The sequence below is a fragment of the Podarcis muralis genome, chromosome 3 (genome assembly GCF_964188315.1).
Source record: "Podarcis muralis chromosome 3, rPodMur119.hap1.1, whole genome shotgun sequence".
Classification (NCBI taxonomy): domain Eukaryota; kingdom Metazoa; phylum Chordata; class Lepidosauria; order Squamata; family Lacertidae; genus Podarcis; species Podarcis muralis.
In genome coordinates, this window is record NC_135657.1 from 55,878,706 (window position 1) to 55,899,187 (window position 20,482).

Consider the following 20,482-nt stretch of genomic DNA (forward strand, 5'->3'; position numbering starts at 1 on the left):
AAGCTCTGTGGAATGCCTCCCCTCTCACTGGGTCAGTGAGAGGCATTCCCTTGTCCAGCTTTGCCACCAGGTGGGAAGGGAACTTTGAAAAACGTTTCTTGTAGAACCTCATGCCCTTCTCCATTGCAGGAGCGGCAAAAGGCAGGGGAACACCTCTCAATGACTCACTGCTTTATAAGATAGAAGATAAAAGAAACATTTTAATTCCCTTCTTACAGTAACATAACAGATTATAGCAAATGGTGGCAATGATGCATAGCTTCTGTGCGCTCTGTCCCAACTGAGCATACTGCTTTACTCCAGCCATACTGCTTTATAACAGATTTGGATAGGAATGTAACCAAAACAAACCTTAATATAACAGCGACGCAAAATTAACAAATTTAAAGCTTCCAGCTATGCTGAAATAAACTAATAGAGCTTTCGCTCATTCACTCACTTCACTAAATTCTTTTCATCAAACCAATCTTTTATATTGCTCTCTCTCACCTTGTGCCTCTACAAGCATAATTATAACTTGCACTTATTATAATGGAACCTTTATAACCGACTTCATCATGCTTTCAAACTCACAACAACCTTTACACCCAAATTCTTTTACATACACCAAATAATAAATTATGGAAGCTTTAGAACTGACCTCATCCCACTTACAAACTCACAAAAATTTTTACATCCTCCAAATAAACACTCAAGTTGGCTTTTTGCTGAACAAATATATCATTAAATGAAATATATGCCAATACTATGCTAGATATGCTAGAACCTGGTTTTACTTCATTTGACTCAGCATAATTCATTTGTAATAATCATAATTTCAACATGTGTTAGATATTGCTGTAACATTCTAAATATAAACAAACTGGGAAACAGAATTATTTCATTTTTAAGGAAACATGAATAGTATTGCAAAACTGGAGTCCAAATGATTGACTTCTGGGAGGTTTCAAACTTACTGTGGCAACTGTTGTAATTGTTGATATACAGAGGACAATAATGTAGTAAATTAATCCCATATCTATATGCATAACATTTAGTTATCTGTCTTTGATGTAGGGGTCAGAATTGCTAATAAATTGAATGCACTGTTTTTAGATTGCAGATATATCTAAAGATATTTCCCAAATAAAAGTAGAAATATAAGGACACATCTCACCCTTCCTTTGGCCATCTTGGAGGGCCTTAGTTTGGGAGTTTCCTTTTATATTTCTGCCACATTATAAGCACCTACATTTTATCAGTGAAGTGGGACCCCATAACTTCTGCTCATGTTTCTTTTGACAGCAAGTATGGACAGGGTCGTGGTGTTGACTACAGGGCGAGAAACTGAGCATGTTCTCTGCTTTGGAGCTCTGGGTATCTTCAGTTCAGTTCCAATGTAGATTTTTCAAATCATACAAAAATGTGCAATTTCTAGACACAGGCTTTCTAACTCTTTTGGGTGTTAAATCACACATTCACAGTTTTATGATTTAGATCTCCCTTGTATTCTAGCGCTGTGAAATATGATTTCAACTGTGGGCAGTTAAAGGTCACTTGCTTCCATTGCTGCAGCTGACCATGCTACCTTGCATTTTTGAGCATGCTCAGTTGCATTTTACAGACTTCCAGTGTGGCAGGCCCTGTTTTCGGAACAGAATCTCTGTTGGGATTCTATTTGTACTTTCCCAAAACAACTGAAAACATATTTGTTTCAACAACCTTTTTCAGTTAGCTTAAAAATGTATTTGCCTTAGGTGTTTATTTTATATTGTTTATACACCCATCTTCATTGTTTTCAAAGCAACTTCTAGTTGTTTTCCTGTAAATTGGCTTGAGACGTATGTGGAAGATGATTCAAAATTTAATAAAGTAAATAATAATAGTAATATGTAAAAAGCTGCTATGGATGCTTTCAGTAATCACACACATCAGGTGTTTTGCAAGGAAGAGGGCATGGCTAGAGATAAAATCCAATACCCTTACTTCTTCCAAATAGTTTCTGGGAGTGCTAATGGCTTTTCTTTAGAGGCTTTATGTGCACAACCACAACAGCTGGATTAAGGCATTTGTCCAGAAATGCTTGCTTAGCAGAAAGAAAGATGAGTATATTTTAATCAGCCCCGCCCAAGGAAACAAGGCATTTAACAATATGAGCACCAAAGATGAAAAGTAAGCAACAACATCTTTACTGCTGGAGAACTAAACACATCTTAATACAATATACCAGTGTTTCCCAACCTTTTTTGGGCAAAGGCACACTTGTTTCATGAAAAAAATCTCGAGGCACACCACCATGCCAGATGGGGAAAGGTCACTTTTTACTTATGTAAAAAAAAATAAAAAAATAGTAACAGCATAGAAGGTAATGGTTAGGCTAGCATCCCTCTTCCAAATATGCTAGGTTTTTATTTGCAGGGACTGTTCTACATGGGAAAGCATTCAGCACTGTCATTCTCCCATCTGCCATCTGAATTGGTACTATTCTGGGTCAACTTACTCTGCTGCATGTGTAGATGAAAATGGCACCAAGTGTGGGGGAGGGGGCAGAACAGGTTTCAGATACAGGATATTAAGCATACACGTACTTCAGATTGAACTGGTTGCTTGCTTTGCAAGTTTTCATTTCCCAAATGACTGCCTTGGCAAGCGCAATACCTACCAGGCTCAACGCCGGTCTCGCGCTGCCGCTTCCCGCGCTCTCAAGGACCCGGGAGGAGGAAGGCGTGAAGGGAATCCCGAAGGCGCGAAAACCTCGCGCATGCGCAGGCCTTCCGCCTGCGACAGCCCAGTAGGCCGGCCGAAGCGAGCGGCGATGGGATGTGGGAGGGAGCTCACTCGCCGCCCCGCGTGTGCCTATGTGGGGCACGTTACAGCCCCGTGACGTCAGCGCCACGCAGGCAGCCAGGCAGGCAGACGGCGAGAGCCCCGCACTGGGCGGCCTCTCCTCGCCGCCGCCGCCCCGCCTCTCGCCGCCCGACTCGCCCGCCTCCCTCCAGGCAACATCTCGCGGCACACCAGGCAACGTCTCGCGGCACACTAGTGTGCCGAAGAACACCGGTTGGGAAACACTGCAATATACAACCAAATGGAAGGAAATTTACTCTTTAAAATATGGGGAACACACACACAGTTCTTAAATAAACTATAGGAAATGCAATCAAACTTGTTAATGAATTCCTGTCTCCCACTATAATTGCCCTTTGAAACTTTCCCCTTTAAATTTTACATTGCACTTATTAGCCTGGTATTTAGGTTTCGACTAATACAAGTAGGGGCCTGCAACCAAATGTTGCAGAGGATTTTGAATTATGTTTGTAGCAGATGTATTAGTAAAGAGATAAAAGAAGCATGGGCATTTATTTTCTGGGGGTTTTGGGGGGTGTTGCCTTGGGGAGCATGCTGCTGTGCTCATGTTTTGCTTGTGAGGTCAGGATGCTGGGCTGCATGGGTCTTTGGCCTCTTCCAGCAGGGATCTTATTTTATTATAGGTTGGAGCCTTCACTATAGGAACTTGTTTTCCTTTTTATGTATTCATTTATTTCTGGAGCTTCTATACTGCCTTTCTGCCAAGTCACCCAAGGCAAACACATTATATAACATGGCAAGTGCCAGAGTCCTCTCAGGCCTACTGGGAGCCAATAGTATGTGTGCTCCCTGGCCTGCCCATCTTCTGGCAGCATTGCAAGGGAATAGATTCATGATTTGAAAAGTTCTTGGAGTCTGAGTGCTGCTGGAGGAGCGGACTCTACCTTGCCTTTAAGCTTGGTGCTATTGAGGGACGTTTCTAGAAAAACAGGTGATGGTACTCACCATGAAGTGGTTACAGTAAGTCTTTAACTCTTTAACAAAAAACAAATAAGGTGTCAGTCCTGCGTACCCTTAAGCACCCCCTGAAAAAAGCACTGGGTTCTTCCAAGCCTGGAAGAGCAGGAGGAGATTTCCAGACAGAGCTGGTCCTGAGGAGGGTGTAGCTATCCTTGAGGTTCTGTCACAAGCATCAATAAGATACACACACACACACACACACACACACACACACACACACACTCCTGCAAGACTCAGGGTTTCCCCATAGCTAACTTGTTTCCCCTGTTTTGGATATGAAGCTAATGCCTCAGGAAAACCTAGTTCAGTATTAGAAAGCGTGGTGAAAAGTTAAATTACGGATGGTATAAGAAGTAACTGAGTGTGCTTCTCAGAACAAAATCAGCTATTTTCTTATTTCCACTGAATATTGGAGGGGAGTGAACAGACATGCATATCAATCAGCTCTTGTAAATTAAATGCAAACATAGTCAGCAATTGTCAATGATATATTTGTTAATTAAAATGTCTCATGGAACGTCTGGTGTGAAACTGTCAAAGCTTCTGTGTCTTCTGAGTGAAAGGGATTATTCTAATGGAAGGGCTTATGAGACATATCAGTGTAATTATTTCCACAAAAATGTAGTTGTTTCAGTTATTTATACTACATTTTCAGAAGTTGCAATATCATTTAATCTGCGTCAATCGAAAGACTTGAAATGTCGCAAGCAGTTTTCAAGATATAAACATGACCCCAGTAAGCAAACTTGGTAGCAAAAGCCTTAAAGATAACATAAATTAACTAAAGATAAAGATAACTAAAGATAAGAATTGTAACGATTCAAACTCAAAAATGTATGAAGGTAGGCTATGCTGGGTTCAGAGATCTGAGACCCTTAAAAATAAGAATTTGGGCTCAGCCTATGCTTGGTAGGCTTACTTCAGAGTTCCTTCCTTCTTATAGCTACATGCAGACATATGTTCCTTCCTTCTAGAATTCCCCCCACCCCTGCCTGCCTACAATAAGTTCTGGGGTGGGCCTCTGCTTAGGTCAGAGCATTCTGAACTCTTGGCTTGGGTCAAGAAATGGGAATGTCATAAGCAGTACACACAGCTCAATCTCAGGTGAAGCAACTGATTCTCAGGTGAAGCTGAACAGGTCTTGGCCAAACAAAGTTGTGGCTGCACGTAGGGTTCTTTCATCTCTCTGTAAGAGGCTGATTTGGCCATAACACTGAAAAAATACTGATGACCTACATGCACTGGAAACTGAGCTTCTATTAACTGCTACATATTCCATGTGGCAAACAAAAGGAATCTTAAACAAAATTTGGGAGAATGCCAAATATGCCAAATAACTTATCAGACACCAACATACAAATGGGGGTTTTTTTAATATCGAAAGGTCAGCTTTTCATCAAAATGGATTCAAGATGGCAATCCATTAGTAACCCAAATATTGTATGCAATTCTCTCCTTAAGTTTCAGAATACTTTTAAAAAATACATCTGTTGTCAATGACAGGCAAAAAAGATTATCATCCCATTAAGATATGGGGCTCAAAAGAAAAGCAGGTGAAGATTAAAGAAAAGGAGATGAGATGAAGATGTTTATGTAAACCACTTAGAGGTTTTGAGAATTAGTATACAAATTGTGTTAAGTAAAAAGTTAACTCCTGCTGGACCCCATTGAAATCAATGGGGCAAGTTAATCAGGGCTAGCTTATGTTCCATTGATTAAAAAAGGAGTTAAATTTGACTATTTTATTTACAATGGGATCTATGACTGCACTCCTATGAACACATACTTGGGAGAATATTCTACAGGGGGATTTCTAATAAATATATATATCCTCTTATATTCATGAGATGACAAAGAAATTGGCTGGTGAAAATATACTTCTTCTGTTTAATAGTGCAGTATGGAGCCAAAAAGCCAACTTTAAATGTTCCTAGTTCATAAATGACAAATTGATCTTTACATTTAGCATCAGTAAAACCTATATTGACAAGAATGTATACTATTTAAAAATGGCTCTCTTCAAATCCTTCACACATCTAAGAAGATCCAATTCAGTGGGAAGATTGGGTTTTCATAAGGCACAGCTGCAGAACAACAAGAAAAGCTCTCAGATCCAGGGGAATTAAAACTATAAAAATACCAATTGAGTGACAGCAAGGATGAGCCCTTATTAGAGTCACCTGTGACTGATCCTATATGCTATTCTCTAATTTGTTTGATTTTTAAAATGTTAAGATTTGTAGAATGGGCAACACAAATTCAGGCTGACAAGTGAATTTGTGATGCATGAGAAAGGTTTATCAGATGCATGAGAAAATATACTGGAAGAATTTATTGGGTTAGCTGCAAAGTTTCATCCTGTGTATCTGCTATTATGAACAAGCACAGAAAGACAGGGCTGAAGATGTTCTTTGTTCAACCATTAGGTACAGCAGGAGTTGGAAAACTGTGTGTGGCTTCATTAGCTAATCAGAGAAGACTGGCTGGGAAAAGAGCTGCATGAGGAAGTGGTCTCACATCTACTGGATCCTAACTGAGGCACTACACCCACCCACCCATGCAACACAGACTGACAAGGTAAGAAAACAGCAGGGATGGGCAACCAATGTTGGACTGCAACTCTCATCCGCCGCATGGCAATGGTTAATGATGATAGGAGTTGTAGTCCAACAACTGGAAAACTACAGATTGGCTTCTCCTTGCCCAAGGGCTCTGGGGAGAAGCTGAATGAGGAAAGGGTGTGGTTGGTGTTGCGTGGATCCAGGCTGGCTTTCTAGCACGCTGGACAGCTGTGCTGGTTATGCAAGAAAGCTGACAAACCTAGGCTTCCTAAGCGTTGGCTTATTGTATCTCCTGCTCTATAATCAGATCCAAGTACGTAATATTTTTATGTTCACTGAACTGGGACATCTGTATCCAATCCAAAAAGAAGGGTAAATGTGTTTAAGTATCTTTGGGATCTAATGTACAAAATGGCAACAAAAATACATTCTGAGACAGAACATGCTGAAATAGTACCCCTTTTCAGCAGATGGCTGAAGTCTACTGTTCCAGTCAGGATATAAAATTTACTATAAAATGGGCTCCTACATTGTCATTACAGAATAGAAAGCTTTTTGTTTTGACAACGTGAATGTTTTTTTATGTCATGAGACAAAAAAATGCAATAGATAGATAGATAGTTTTATGCTGCAAAATCCTGTAAGGTTTTGAAAGTATTTTTTCCTCAGTGCACTCCAACCGCAAATGCGATGTTATTTTTCCATGTGGCTCAGAGTGAGAGAAACTTCAGCTACATAACTATTTATACTACAACAACATCAGCAGTAGTCAAGAGCCATTGTCTGAATGATATTTATGATATTTCCCCTCTCCCCTCTCGAGTAACTTTTATGGAGAGGAGATTAAACTGAGTGATAAACTAGTACTTGAGTGCTTTTGTGTTCTAGGCTCCTCCATGGAGATAGCAACGGAAGCCACTGCCAAACACACTTCAGTGAAATGCAGTGGAGTAAGGAGAAACAGAAATGGTGCTCTTAGACTAAGAAAAAAGTTGTTTGTTAGCTATCCAGAGCAATAATTAGCAAAAAGGGTGAAAAAATAGACAAATAATCTTATTCTCAAGTTAAGCACTGATCGTGGATAAGGATGCTTCTCGGCAGAGCATGGAGATTTGCTGGCAGGGGAAGATTATGAAAGTTTAGTAATTCCTTTGTGTCTGTGAGAGGCTAGCAGCAAGGCTAGCTGAAGCCACTTCAGCACCTAAGACCAAATGGCAGCCTCACAAAAAGATAGGAAGGAGGAGTGTGAGTTTTGTGTTGGTCTGGTAGAACTAGAGGCTAAAGTAAATCAACATGATGGGCAGAACAATCCAAAGTGAGGCTGGGTAGGAGCAGATCAATCTTGCATCTCAAGCTCTGCCAATAGAAGTCAGCAGCAGGTTTTCCCCCTTTAAAAAAGGGAAATGTTGACAGCTATGTTTGCTACACCAACTAATCTCAAGCATTCTGAAGTAATGTAAGTAACAAGGTGTACTTAAAAGCCATTGCAAATAGACAGCATGTGAACTACTGTACAAACAACACACAGAGAGGGGAGAGAAAGAGAGAGAGCAATAAAACATGCACTTTATTCCAACCTTCAAACTTAGAATAAGAGGAGGTTTGGTTTCTAGCAGAAAAAGTCAAGAATTCCTTCTGTTAGTGACCTTCAGTGGTCGAATGCCTATCAATTTCTAAGTGAAATGGGATCATCCAAAAATAATATAGCGCTTTCTACATATATTAGGTACTCAGGCGTACTTAAATGTTAGGCTATAAAACATACACACGCAAAAACCATAAAACTATCTGACAGGAACCTGTAAATTTACAAAATACTGATGGTTAAGCTCACAGAGAGAGGTACATGGAGATTTAAAAACATAAATAAATCAGGCAGACATTTGCATTATTTGCACATGCCTGCTCTACCCAACATCCACACACTGAATGTGGCCATCTACAAAGAGGTAGCTGCAAGTCAGCAACTACTCACGAATAGGAACTCCATATGGTCAGGGTCACAATGTGATCAACTGTCCTGATTATTGCAGCTTCTTTGGGAGTGGTGTGATATGCAATATAAGGAGTGAGGCCATGATGTGCAGCCTTGCTCAGTTCTCCACACAGAGGCAAACACACGACTCCAAATCTATGGTTGAGAGCAGTCTAAGATGCAAAATTGTAGCATGTCTGCTGAAAATAGTAAAACAAGCCCTACTCAGGTGTTTCCCCTCACGTAATTTCAATGAGAGCCAAGAGTAGTGGTGCACTCATTGAACCTGCCCCTAAAGACATCTGAGCAGCACTTACAATGACCACTCCTCTTAGGGAGATAATACTCTAAAATATTTTATTGCAGGCCCAACTTACATGTGTAGATATAATGTAGCATACTGAAGGCTGTGACCAGAGGAGGAATGACAGCTGGGAGGAGCACAGACAGCAGAAACGCCATGGTGCATCTGCAACAGCACAACCAGATGCCTTCATCTGCTCAACTGCAACAAAACATGTCTCTCCCGTATTGGTCTCTACAGCCATAGCAGGTGCTGTAACTCTTCAGCAGTCTGACTTCACCCCAAAAACGCACTCTTCCATTGTCGCCCAAGACCGACGGATATCAACAATTTTATATCCACATCATAGGGCTTATCCACAAGAAGATTTTTCAATATCAAGAAAGCAGGATTCTTGAGGCTAACACATGTGAGAACCTGTTGCAGTGAGCTCATACCTTGCAGTTTCTAAACTGTACCAAAAAGCAACTGTATTTTATAACACCGATTATTAAATATTAAATGCTTTAAGCTCTTTTGTGGTATTTTTAGCTGTGCTCTTTAAAGTTGACTGAAGGGATCCGAAAAAGGTTGATTGGCTTTTGTATGTTCTGTGTGTGCTCTGAGTTGCACCAGTGTAAGCTAGTTTTGGTTTTTTACTTGACTCAATGTAGAACCCCCGTGTAATAATGCTAAGAGCTGCCCAGGCTAAAGTAGAATTAAATTATGCCGCTTCTCTTTACAGCACAAATATGTTCTGTCAAATGTTACATTATCTCCAGGATTTGGCAGCAGCCCCTGCAGATGTTGAGTCAGGAGTGGGTGCAGCTTGTTATGCCCTTGGGCCTTTACCTTTTCTCTACCGTCGACTTCCACCCCCACATGTTCATCTCTCCTTATTTAAAAAGGGAATGGACCCACTCAGGTGAACCTATTTTCCAGTTGGATTTGCATGTGCATGTTTCCCCCTCCCCTGCTCATTGATTGAGCCATCACTTCAACTAACTTGCTAACACAATGCCAGCAGAATGATTTGAAATCATTTAAAATCATGCCATTACAGGGTTTTCCTTCCTTAACATATACCACCACAGAACTGTGTTCAGACCTTAAGGGCCAGTCTGTATATTGCATGCAGACACATGTATGTATTTCTTCCTCCAACATTTTATTCTCTTAAATGAGACTGCAAGTTTTTAGCTCTGTTCCTTGCCTTCTGGCTATTTTTCTGACACATCTTCCATTTGCAGGTTGAAAAGCAGCTTGATGAAGAAGACAGAAACAGTTAAGGAGCCTCTCTCCCATGCCTGCTATACTTTCACTGAAATCTCAGAAGACGCTTTTGAATAAATACAGAAATGATAAAATGTGGCTTACAATATAACATTTCACTTGTCCCTAACCCCAATTATTGTAAGTGTTTGGTGGAAAAAAGCTTAACATTTGTTCAGCAACCACCAAGGCTCTCTCTCTGTCTCTCTATGCCCCTGCCTTTGTCATAGTGACTTTCAGTTGGGATAATTCTCAAGGTTCAAGCTGTTTAAGACTTTGTAGATAATAAGCCCATTGAAAATGAACCATATACTCTGCAATCATTCTCTAGGCCTCCTACAACTAGTCCTTCATTTTGGCAGTCCTTCCCCCGCGCTCCCCGGAATCACATAGTTGTGTGAACAAATGACGTTAAGAACTACATTGCACTCCATACCCTAAAGAATGCTGCATAAATTATAAACACGCACAGTTCTACTACAGACGTAGTAAGATCTTATGAGAGGTAGTTTTCCAGGCGTATGCATTTATTTATTTGAGAGGGGTGGGTTCCAGAACTGTAAAGTACTATAGCAGGGTCTTGGTTCCATTCAATTTTCCTTGTTTGTATGTGCCTGTTGTTGTTTTTTATCACAAAAGTGTGTTTTTATCACAACAGCCAGAAAAATGTTCTTGAACCAAGCAGAGTGTGATGAAGGAGCACTACTGAATACATGGGAATTGGGGTGGGGGGTGGGGAGGTCCTGGAAACTACAGGCCACTCAGCTTAACATCTGTTCCAGGAAAACTGTTGGAAAGCATTGTAAAATAAAATTATCAACTACAAGTCTTCCTGAAGCAGAACCAGCATGTCTTCTGCAAGGGGAAGCCCTATCTCAGTAATCTATTTGAAAGTTTCAGCAAGATAACATATAGATAAAGGTGATCCATTTGACATTTTGTAATTAGGCTTTCAAAAAGATTCTGACCAAGTACCTCACCAAAGACTCCTGAATAAGCTTAGCAGACAGTAGCAACAAATGGGCAGTTCTCCCAATGGATGGGTGCAGAAAGTGATATTCCCTGCTCAATATGGGAATCTGTGCTTTTTAACTTGCTTTTAAATCATGTAGATTTGGGAGTAAGAAGTGAGGTAACCAAATTTGCTGATGATACTAAATTGTTCAAGGTGGCTAAAACAAAAAGAGATCTCTCCAAATGGGCGGCCCATAGGCATCTAATTGCCCACTGTGAGAACTGGATTCTGGACTAGATGGGCCATTGGCCTGATCCAGCAGGCATGTCATATGTGTACCAAACAAATCAAAATCGTCTGATGGCATACATGCTGGGAGTGTCCACCCCTGCCCCCACTTTTTTCTTTATTTTTGTTCTGGGCTTCAAATGCAATTTAGCTCCTGAAATGTAGCTTAGCATTATCAAGCTTATACTTTACAAAGCTTATTTTCACAATTTTACAGGTACAGTCATACCTCGGGTTACAGATGCTTCAGGTTGCGGTTTTTTTGGGTTACGGATGCGCCGAAACCTGGAAGTACCAGAATGGGCTACTTCCGGGTTTCGGTGGTCGCACATGCACAGAAGCGCTAAATCGCGCTTTGCGCATGCACAGAAGCACTGAATTACAACCCATACGTGCACAGATGCAGCGCTGCGAGTTGCAAATGTGCCTCCCACACGGATCACGTTCGCAACTCAAGCGTCCACTATACAGTCTTTTCTCTGATACGTTGCATAATTATTTGATTACAACAAGTCATGTATTTGCTAAGTAGCCACAATGTTATTACCTTGAATACTCCTCTTGAAGAAGGCTTTGCATCCCTCACAGGACCATACGCCATAATGGTAACCTGAAGCATAGTCATTGCACACTGCACAGTAGCGGGTCTCCTTGGTGGATTCCATGGACAAGCTTCCCTTTTCGTTGCCGCCGACCATTCGCTCTCTGCCACCATGACGCCTGTTATCTGAGCCTGGCCTGTAAAACGAACATTGAAAGAGCTCATTGACCTTGATGATGTTGCCACACATCTCATAATTACCTGTTTGATTTACCAAGATAATAATGTTTGGCAATTATTTAAGATAATATATCAAATTCATTAGGTGTTGACATCCAATTCAAAAATTAGGCCAGCACCTTGTCCTGAGAAAAGGGAAAGAGCAACTCTTTGGTAACTGTATGGAGCAACTTTCCCTCCCCCCAGGATGCTGCAGAAATATCTAGCTGTTGCTTCCCTACAGAGTCACAGCATTGCAGCCAAATTGGCTGCTTCAAGGAAAGCTTTCTGTACTCGCAGCCTGCTTCTACCCACTGCACTACTTCTTTATTTGCTGGATATAACATGTGCAATAGTGCAGTAAGTAGCCTGACTGCTTCAACATGTGGTATGGGAAGACTTTCCCAGATGCAAATGTTATGGCAGCATCCTAGTGTTTACGAGAAGTAGGACCACTGCTAGGCACTCAGGTAGTGGTGGCTCAGCTATTTCATAGAGCCACTTTTTGTGCTTGTGTTTCCTAAAAACTTGTGTTTCCTAAAAAGAGCAAGAAGGATTGCACTTTATCAACTTCTGCCATTTTGCACCAAAATATATTTTTACTGATATGTTGATTTTCTACAGCAACTGTTTTAGCTGTAGAAGAATATTAACCTAAAAGAAAGCAGTGGACTCAGATTGAACTGTGATGGCTAAATGTACTGACTGTTCTCCAAAATTTTAAAGCAATTCTTCCCAGGATTAAGCATTATGTGATGCTCCAAGCTAAACTAGAATGCTTGGGGGACAATAGCAGCTCTGCTGGATCAGAGTGAAGGAGTGGAGAACTAGTGAGTCTCTTGATGCTGTTTGACTACAGCTCCCATCATCTCTGACCACTAGCCATTGTGACAAGTTGAAGGGCCACCAGGATCTTCATCCTAGCCAAGCATCCATCTAGTCCAAGATCCCATTTCCTAGTTGCCAAACAGATGCTTCTGGGAAGCCCAAAGTTGGTAACATTCAACCAACAACACGCAGAGAGAGTTTTTACTTGCTTTGAGTAAGAAAGATTGAAGTTTTCAAGAAAAGCTGGGCAGCATGCAAGTCCCATACACAATTAATATTGGCCCAGGTGTTTGTTTGTTTGTTTGTTGTGGTGATAATTTGCATTTTAAGCTTTCCCCATTCAAAATATGATGCTTTCTCTACCCACAAGCAGAGGGAGGTTTAGGGCAGTTTCCCCACACTGGGCATCAAGCAGAGAGGGTGCTCAGCAAGCACTTGCCTGACTACAGGAAGGAAGCATGAGAACTCTGACAGGGTCTTGGAGTCTTCTTGCTTCCTTCCGAAAGGCTAGTTAGTGCTTTCCAGCTCTGGGAAGGAGATGAGAGGGCTCTAGGACCCTGCCAGAGCACTCATATGTCCTTCCCAAAGGGTGGCATGTCATGAGGGCTGGACTGGGAATACCAAAGTTTGGCCTAGCTCAAGGTGTCATAGTACCATAATCTGCCCCTGCCACAAGAGACGCATGATCACAATAGCTCCCCCCGCTCTTGTCTCCCAGCAACTGACACTCAAGTGTCATACTTCCTCTAGACAATGCAATCCCATCTTTTTTTAAATCATGGCTAAGAAGTGGGAGAGACCTATCATCATCAATCCACCCAGTGGCCATCAATTCCACAAATTAATGATGTATTGTGTGACAGAGTATTTGGCGATAACCAACACCGCCTGAGTGTAAGAAAGGCTAATGCAACAAATGTGTCATGAGCCTCATAACTCTGTTGGGATTGGGTTGGCAGGCTCCAATGCTGGAGGAAGAAAGTGGCAGGGGCGGGCTGATAGGTGGGAATCAGGGGGGGGGGGAGGGATGTCTCCAGTGTCTCTTAACTTCAGCCACTTCAGAAGAGGGAGTAAGGATGCTAGTTGCTCCCACCCTGATCTCCCAGCAGAGCAGTGGCAGCTGGGGAGGTCTGTGGGCAGCTGCAGGAGGTGGCGGGATCTGTTCAACAGCCTGAACAAAACTAGGAGCTTCCTCTGCAGATAGGAGCAGACTCATATGCCCCAGGAGAGTGCTCCTTTGCAATCCTGACATTCTCACAAAGAAGTGGGTCCTAAAAGTGAGCACACCACACCTTGCCTTTAATAGCTTGGTTGGTAGGTCATGGAAACTGTTGGAACATCTTAGTTGCTTCTGCCTAGTCCTGAATGTCTTGTTTGGTTCCTGAACATTTGAACTGTGATTCCTGAACTCTTTAAAGCTGATATTTTGTGCATAAATGTGGGAAACATATTTCAATTGAGTTTTCTAGCCCATGATATTGGAGCTTAATGGAAACGCTTCAGTGCCTCCAGTTTCCTACTATTCAGGTTTTTTGTGGATTGTCATTTGCTCCCAATTCAGCTTTAAAGAGCGGATTTTCAAGGGGAAAGCTCTGGAGCAAAAAAATTGGTGCTCCAACATGGAGCTTTAATGCACAGAAGAAAGGTAAGTGTGGATAAGCCCTAAATGTTACAAGTAAGAAAGTGTAATGAGACCTGGAACTATGATGCCTAATAGCTCTGGGATATGCCTCTATATTTCGGTACTATTTTACCAAATTATTCTGTTGAGCCCTCTGTCTCTCGAGACAGATAGATGCCAGTGGGGCAGCTATCTTCCCCCACTGCTCCATCATGGAGCAGTCTGCACCAAATCAAAAGCAAAAGATGCCAGACTATGCACCATGCTCTTGAATATGTAACAACAACTATTCTATTTAATTATTTAAAGTCTGTAATTTGCATTAGCATTTTGGTGGATTTGCTTATTTGCACCCACTTCATTTTTCATCCCAGAAAAAAATGCATAAATGTATTCATCCATTTAAAGATTGAGTAAATAGCTGAGAAGAGCAATAGGTTAATTAGAGCAAAGCCTCGATTTAATCCATGCACCCACAATCATTTGTTTTGAAAAGTTATTATTTAACTTGTCTAGTAGGTCACACCCCGGCAGCAATTACATTTCTTAGAATGTAGATCTTAGAATCAAGTGCTGTTTTGGTAAAATATGAATGGACCTTGATTTCTTTTCTAGATTTTGTTGATGCTGATTATTAAAGAGAACTTCCCATGCAAGCACAATGCAATCTTGTTGAAAGAAGCTACGCCCAGTACCACAAGAATGCTATAGGACAGTTCCAGGTTTCGTGCAGGGTGGATATTACACATGGGGGGGGGGGGGGGAGAGAGAGCGCACCTACAATGCAGGGGTGGGGAACCTTTGGCCTTCAAAATGTTAAACAACAACTCAGCCCCAGCAAGCATGGACCAGAGGTTCCCCACACCTGCTACAAATTATGAGTTTACAAAGTCACTCTATTAAAAGTAAATTTTCCCATTTATGTGAATAAAAGATGCACCTTTAAGTGACTTTGTTTCAATGTAGGACTATAAAATAGTGCTAGACAGAAACACTTGGCCTAGACCTTTCTTTGACATTTCAACAGTGGGTCAAAAATGCCCCTCTGGAAATTACCTTTAAAGATTACATTTAAAGGGGGTGGGGGAATTCCCTTTCATTCAGATTTTTGTTTGTTTATTGTTGCCACTTTAAGCATTCGTTTTTATTTGGGACAGAATGTGGCGTGAGACTGAGGCAGTGGGGATGCAACTCTCAGGACTCTCCCACGGCCGCACCCCTTCCTGAGCCACACACCTCATCAGCTCTGCTTTGCACTCTCCTTGAGCGTTCTTGCCCGGTTTAACCCTCGTAATGCTTCTTGGTTGCCTAGATGGATGAAAGAGTGAAGTGTAAGGGTAAAGAAACTAGCCTACTGTACAAAGATAAAACTTGCTTCTGTTGCATCACCCACTTTTGCCCCTGGCACGTGCCCTCCCATCCTAGAAGGTTAGCCCAAAGGGAATACGGCACTTGATCTGGAAAAAGGCTCTCCATGAAGTAGGGCATGGGACCTAGTGGGGTTATGCTGAAGGCTTCAGGGAAAACGAGTTTTGAGGAGGGACTGCAATGAAATAAAAGAGGTGCCATCACACATGAGGTAGTTCCAAGCATGTGGAACAGCAAGTGAGAACTGGGTGTACCACAAATATCATCTCTTTGTCTAAAGAAAACCGCCAATCCATTTTTTTCAGGTGCTAAAACTCTTCTTTTAAGTCTGCCAAGAACAGATAACCCTCAGAGAGCAGCTAGCCTGGAGGCTTAGGGAATCTGAAATAATCAGAAGTAGACACAATGTTCATCCAGTGAGATAAATGCCCTTAGCATTCTCCTATCCATCTGTAGCATTCACTTTCACTTCCTGTACTGTTTACTCATTAACCTCAAACCAGCCCTTCAATCGGTTTCCTTCATTTTCCATTGATTTTTCTTCCCATTTTCAGTCTTTCTACACTTTCTCTATTCCCTTACTTTCACTTTATTTGCATAGCAAATCTTTCTCTTTGCAAAAACAGCACATAAATGGTTACAAGATCAGCACATTTGAAATCCTAGGCACAAACAATGCTCATGAAATCCATCTCTAAAATAACTATCATTGCAGTGCCTTTTCTTGTGTCGGTCACCCACAAAAGGTCATTTGAAGTACAGGCTTCAGAATGATTCCTGCCAATGCATAAATGTGAATATTTTGTCAGAATGATCAACCATACAACTTTTCAAAGGGTGATATAGTATTATTTCTCTTTTATAATAGAAGCTCCAAAAACATTTAACAAAAAAAACACTTGCAGTTCACAGGACTGGTATTTGATAAGCTGACTATTCCCAATTACATACTTCCATGTGTAGACACAATAGCCCATTTATAAGTGCAAAAACATCCTATGCTTGTAACTTGAGGCTTTTTGGGTAACCTTTGCCTTGTGTTACTAAAAAGATGGGCACCAGTTGCTTTAATAACCAGCAAGGACACCATAAACAGTTTTATCAGTCTAACCAACAGCTTGAATGTCATCCAGTAACTGGTTTCCAGCTGGTGCAGAAAATGAAAAATAGATGCAATTTGTTTCTGGTTTACTAGCACAGAACACCATTTAATAATGAACAAATTTATTTGCCACCAAAGGCATTCTTTGGTATAGTTTCAAGCCTTAAGCCACTTGTGGAGTGTACTGTAGTAATCTAACACTGGGGTGACAAAATTACAGATAATTTTCGCAAAAACAAGTGACAGCTGCTAGTTTGCCTGTGGCTCCAACTAGCAGACAGCTGCTAGTTTGAGCCGCAGGCTTCCCTGTTAAGAAACATTAATGTTTTTTGTACTCTTGACAAGCAATAAAACCAAACACCATTCCTAGACTTAATTGTTGCAGACACGTACCAAAAAGGTCTGCGCATGAATCAGAAGACCAAAACCAAACAAAGCTTACAATCTCTGGTTCAGATGTATTCAGTACCGTATTCCCTTTTGACTTAAGCTTCAGTAGCTCCCTGTATCCCTTGAAGCGTTCAGTGGTCTAGCAAGTTCCTTTGCCTACAGTTATTGTGACCAAACAAGGCACTGGAAAGCAACTGAAGGCTGTGGGTCCCAGATGTCAAAAAGTAGAAATATGTCGGTGTTTTTCCCAAATTCATTTTAGTCAAGTTTAGCAGGGAGTGGGAGAGGGTTCTTCTAATAACAAAATAAAATGAGGAGATGGTGTAAGGCAAAGGATGACTTCAAAGCAACAAGAACTACCTGTTGAGGATGAGGGACAATAAAATGTAGCGTGCCCTCCAGCTTCAGACTGAGAAGCTTCTGGGGCCCCAGGACCACCTGTTGCTTCCAAGGGACACGAAAGATGCAACTGCAGTCAAGATGCTTACTGATGTAGTGAATTTAAGAGGGTAGGGAGGACATGGGAGCTGCAACTGTGCAGGTTCTGTTTTAATCATCCATTCAGCACAGCCCATGATACCGAATGGAAGGCAGATATCAGAGTAGTGTGGTTTGAATCAGGTGAGGGCATCTCCTTTAAAGGCCAATTATAATTCTAGAATCCCGGCTGATAATGGAATGATTCCTTCACTGCAGGAGCTTGGACTAGATGACCCTCGGGATCCCTTCCAACTCTACAGTTCTATGATTCTATTATACTTCCATGCATTACTGAAAAGCAGGAAGAGGAAGTGAAACAATTTGTGCTTTCTATTACCTTATCTTATTTACAGTGTAACATTCCAAAAGGATTTCATACAGTGAGTAGAGGAATTCTGACTGGCTAGGCAGCAGCAGGTATGATGGAGCAGCATAGTCATAGCTGCATCTGGGACAAACAAAACTCTGCTTGGCATGGCATGGCATAGCATAGCAGTTTGGCCCAAATTGGCAGCATCATTCTGCAAGTAGAGGGGGGTGGAGCTCTCCTTTCAGATATTTATAGTCTAAGTTGTTTATAGCTTTGAACACTAATGTGCGGACCTGAAAATGAACTGACACTCAATTAGGGGAAACTGTTTGCAAAGCAATGTGTATATTAGGAAAAAGTGCATACCCATACATGAACAGGAGGAGAAATGTACACTTAAAATGCTGACAAGTCTAAACAACAACAATAACAATAACAACAACAAATTGATATGGTGAACTGAACACTAGGAATGAGAAACTGAGAGAATTGCCAATTCACTGCCAAAATTCTAATTGATAAAACTGACAGTCCATCTGCCCCTTTACCTGTACACTTGAGGATGGGGCAAGCGAAAATGAGAGATGCAGCAAGATGAAAACAACCCATAGCTAGAAAGAGCCAGCCTCCTAGTTCCTTCCACCAGTGAACAAACTGTCCCTGAAGTACCCTGAAGAGCTGGTGGAATCCCTGCCTGACAACCTTCAAATCACCGATTCAAGGTCTGCTGCAGGATTCCATTCTGACACCCAGGACACAGAGTGAGTTTGCAGACTTGATATGTTTGAATAGATGTAACTTATTATTTACCCTGGAAGATAGAGTTATCCCTATGAAGATCAACAAACTGCAGGAAGAAAGTTAATTCTGAGTCCTGGGAAACAGTCAGTTGCACAACGTAGTAGAACAACTACCTGAAGTGAACTGAGTGGACTCTAAACCAAAGTATTCGCCTTCTGCAACAGAGTCAGAATTAGCATTCATTAACTAGCAACATAATTGATTCATGTTTACTCATAAATAAGTCGCACTGTGCTCTGCAAGCTCAGGTCAGTATGCATGATTGCAGCCTAAAGCAGGAATAGGCAAACTTGGCCTTCCAGATGTTTTGGGATTACAACTCCCATCATCCCCGACCACTGGTCCTATTAGCTAGGGATGATGGGAGTTGTAGTCCCAAAACATCTGGAGGGCCGAGTTTGCCTATGCCCGGCCTAAAGCATTCATACATCATAATCTTATTAAAGACTTATATCAAGAAAATGATATTAAAGACTTATATCAAGAACACTTATCCGGGGGGGGGGGGTGTAAAACCACTGACCTCACACTTTTACAAGCAACCTCTGCCCTTTCCAAAGTGCTGCAAACTTGCCAAAATTTTTGAAGCCTGGACTGAGGCTCACAAATCACTGAAACCTTAAACCAAATGACCAGGGCTGACATTTACAGAGTTGAATTAATCATTTACTGTGGGATTGGCCTGTCATCTGAAGTGAATTAATACAATATAGGATGCAGATTCCGTGCTGACACAAAAAAGGTTTCTAATAGACAATTTGGACACAATCAAATGTTTCATAAAGCAAAGAGACATCTTTACGAAGTGCTTTTGCAACAAAAGACACAGTGATTATGTAAAAGTGGAAACTGGCAAATAAGTTAAATGCATAGAACGATAATGCAAGATTTGGCCAAACCTTTAGGAGAAAATAATAGAAAAGACTTTGAAAGTATTCACTCAGAAAGTTTGGAGCTCAAATCACTGATATTGTCTTTACAAGGACTAAGAGACATCAAATTAATATGGACCTTGGGAAAGCCAGTTAATCTCTTTGAATTGTCCAGCTTTCTAATTGTATGTGTAGGACTTAGTAACGTGGACTGAGGAACAATTGATATATCTATGTCACGAAAGTATTTATCCTTACTTTCAAAGCCCATAATGGCCTTCCCACCATCTTATGCCTCTGCTCTTAGGAGGGCTCACATGAACCCCTCTGCACATTGAAAGAATGTGCACAGGAAGTCACAGTATTGCACATTATTGCTCTGCCTGCCATCGCCACATTCCCCTGTTGCCTCCACATTCGGCGGACATTGGAAGGTGTTCTATACATGCACACAGGCAGAGTTCTTCAACATGAAGAGGAACACTATATGGGCAGGGGCATAACTTCAACTCTACTGGAAAACATCTATATGTGCACACAACTCCTTTTGAAATGCAGTAAATGCCCAGACACCGGGGAAAGTGTGGTGGTATAGGTTTGGGTGCCTCTTATCACTGCCAAACTAAGCATGAGGGTTCATAAGGTGCGAGTCATCTTTACCCTAATTGAACATTAGCTCCCCGCTCCCAAAAAAGAAAAAGAAAAAAAGAGATTGGGGCTGGGTCATGTGCTTCCTGGATCACATCAGAACCCGGGGTTGGTATGTTTGTGCATACATGCATAGCCCCCAAATCTACAAATTACACTAT

The 20,482-nt window shown here is 41.5% G+C and overlaps 1 protein-coding gene and 1 long non-coding RNA gene across 8 annotated transcripts in view; one reads left to right on the forward strand and one right to left on the reverse strand.

Moving 5' to 3' along the window:
• The window catches only part of LOC114594261 (uncharacterized), a 105,486-nt gene extending 94,883 nt beyond the window's left edge, over positions 1-10,603 (forward strand). Inside the window, exons 2-4 of one of the 2 annotated variants that reach the window (XR_003705923.2) lie at positions 6,234-6,384; positions 9,372-9,551; positions 9,877-10,603. This is a non-coding gene — a long non-coding RNA (uncharacterized LOC114594261). The other variant, XR_003705924.2, reaches the window with a different exon arrangement.
• Positions 1-20,482, reverse strand: part of ESR1 (estrogen receptor 1) — a 201,512-nt gene that overhangs the window by 77,037 nt on the left and 103,993 nt on the right. For 5 of the 6 annotated variants that reach the window (XM_028723695.2, XM_077925899.1, XM_077925900.1 and 2 more), the window contains 2 exons: positions 15,587-15,658; positions 11,689-11,879 (listed from right to left, as the gene is read on the reverse strand). In XM_028723695.2, coding sequence (XP_028579528.2) covers positions 11,689-11,879; positions 15,587-15,658 — 263 coding nt within the window. The remainder of the gene's footprint in view (positions 1-11,688; positions 11,880-15,586; positions 15,659-20,482) is intronic. The other variant, XM_077925904.1, reaches the window with a different exon arrangement.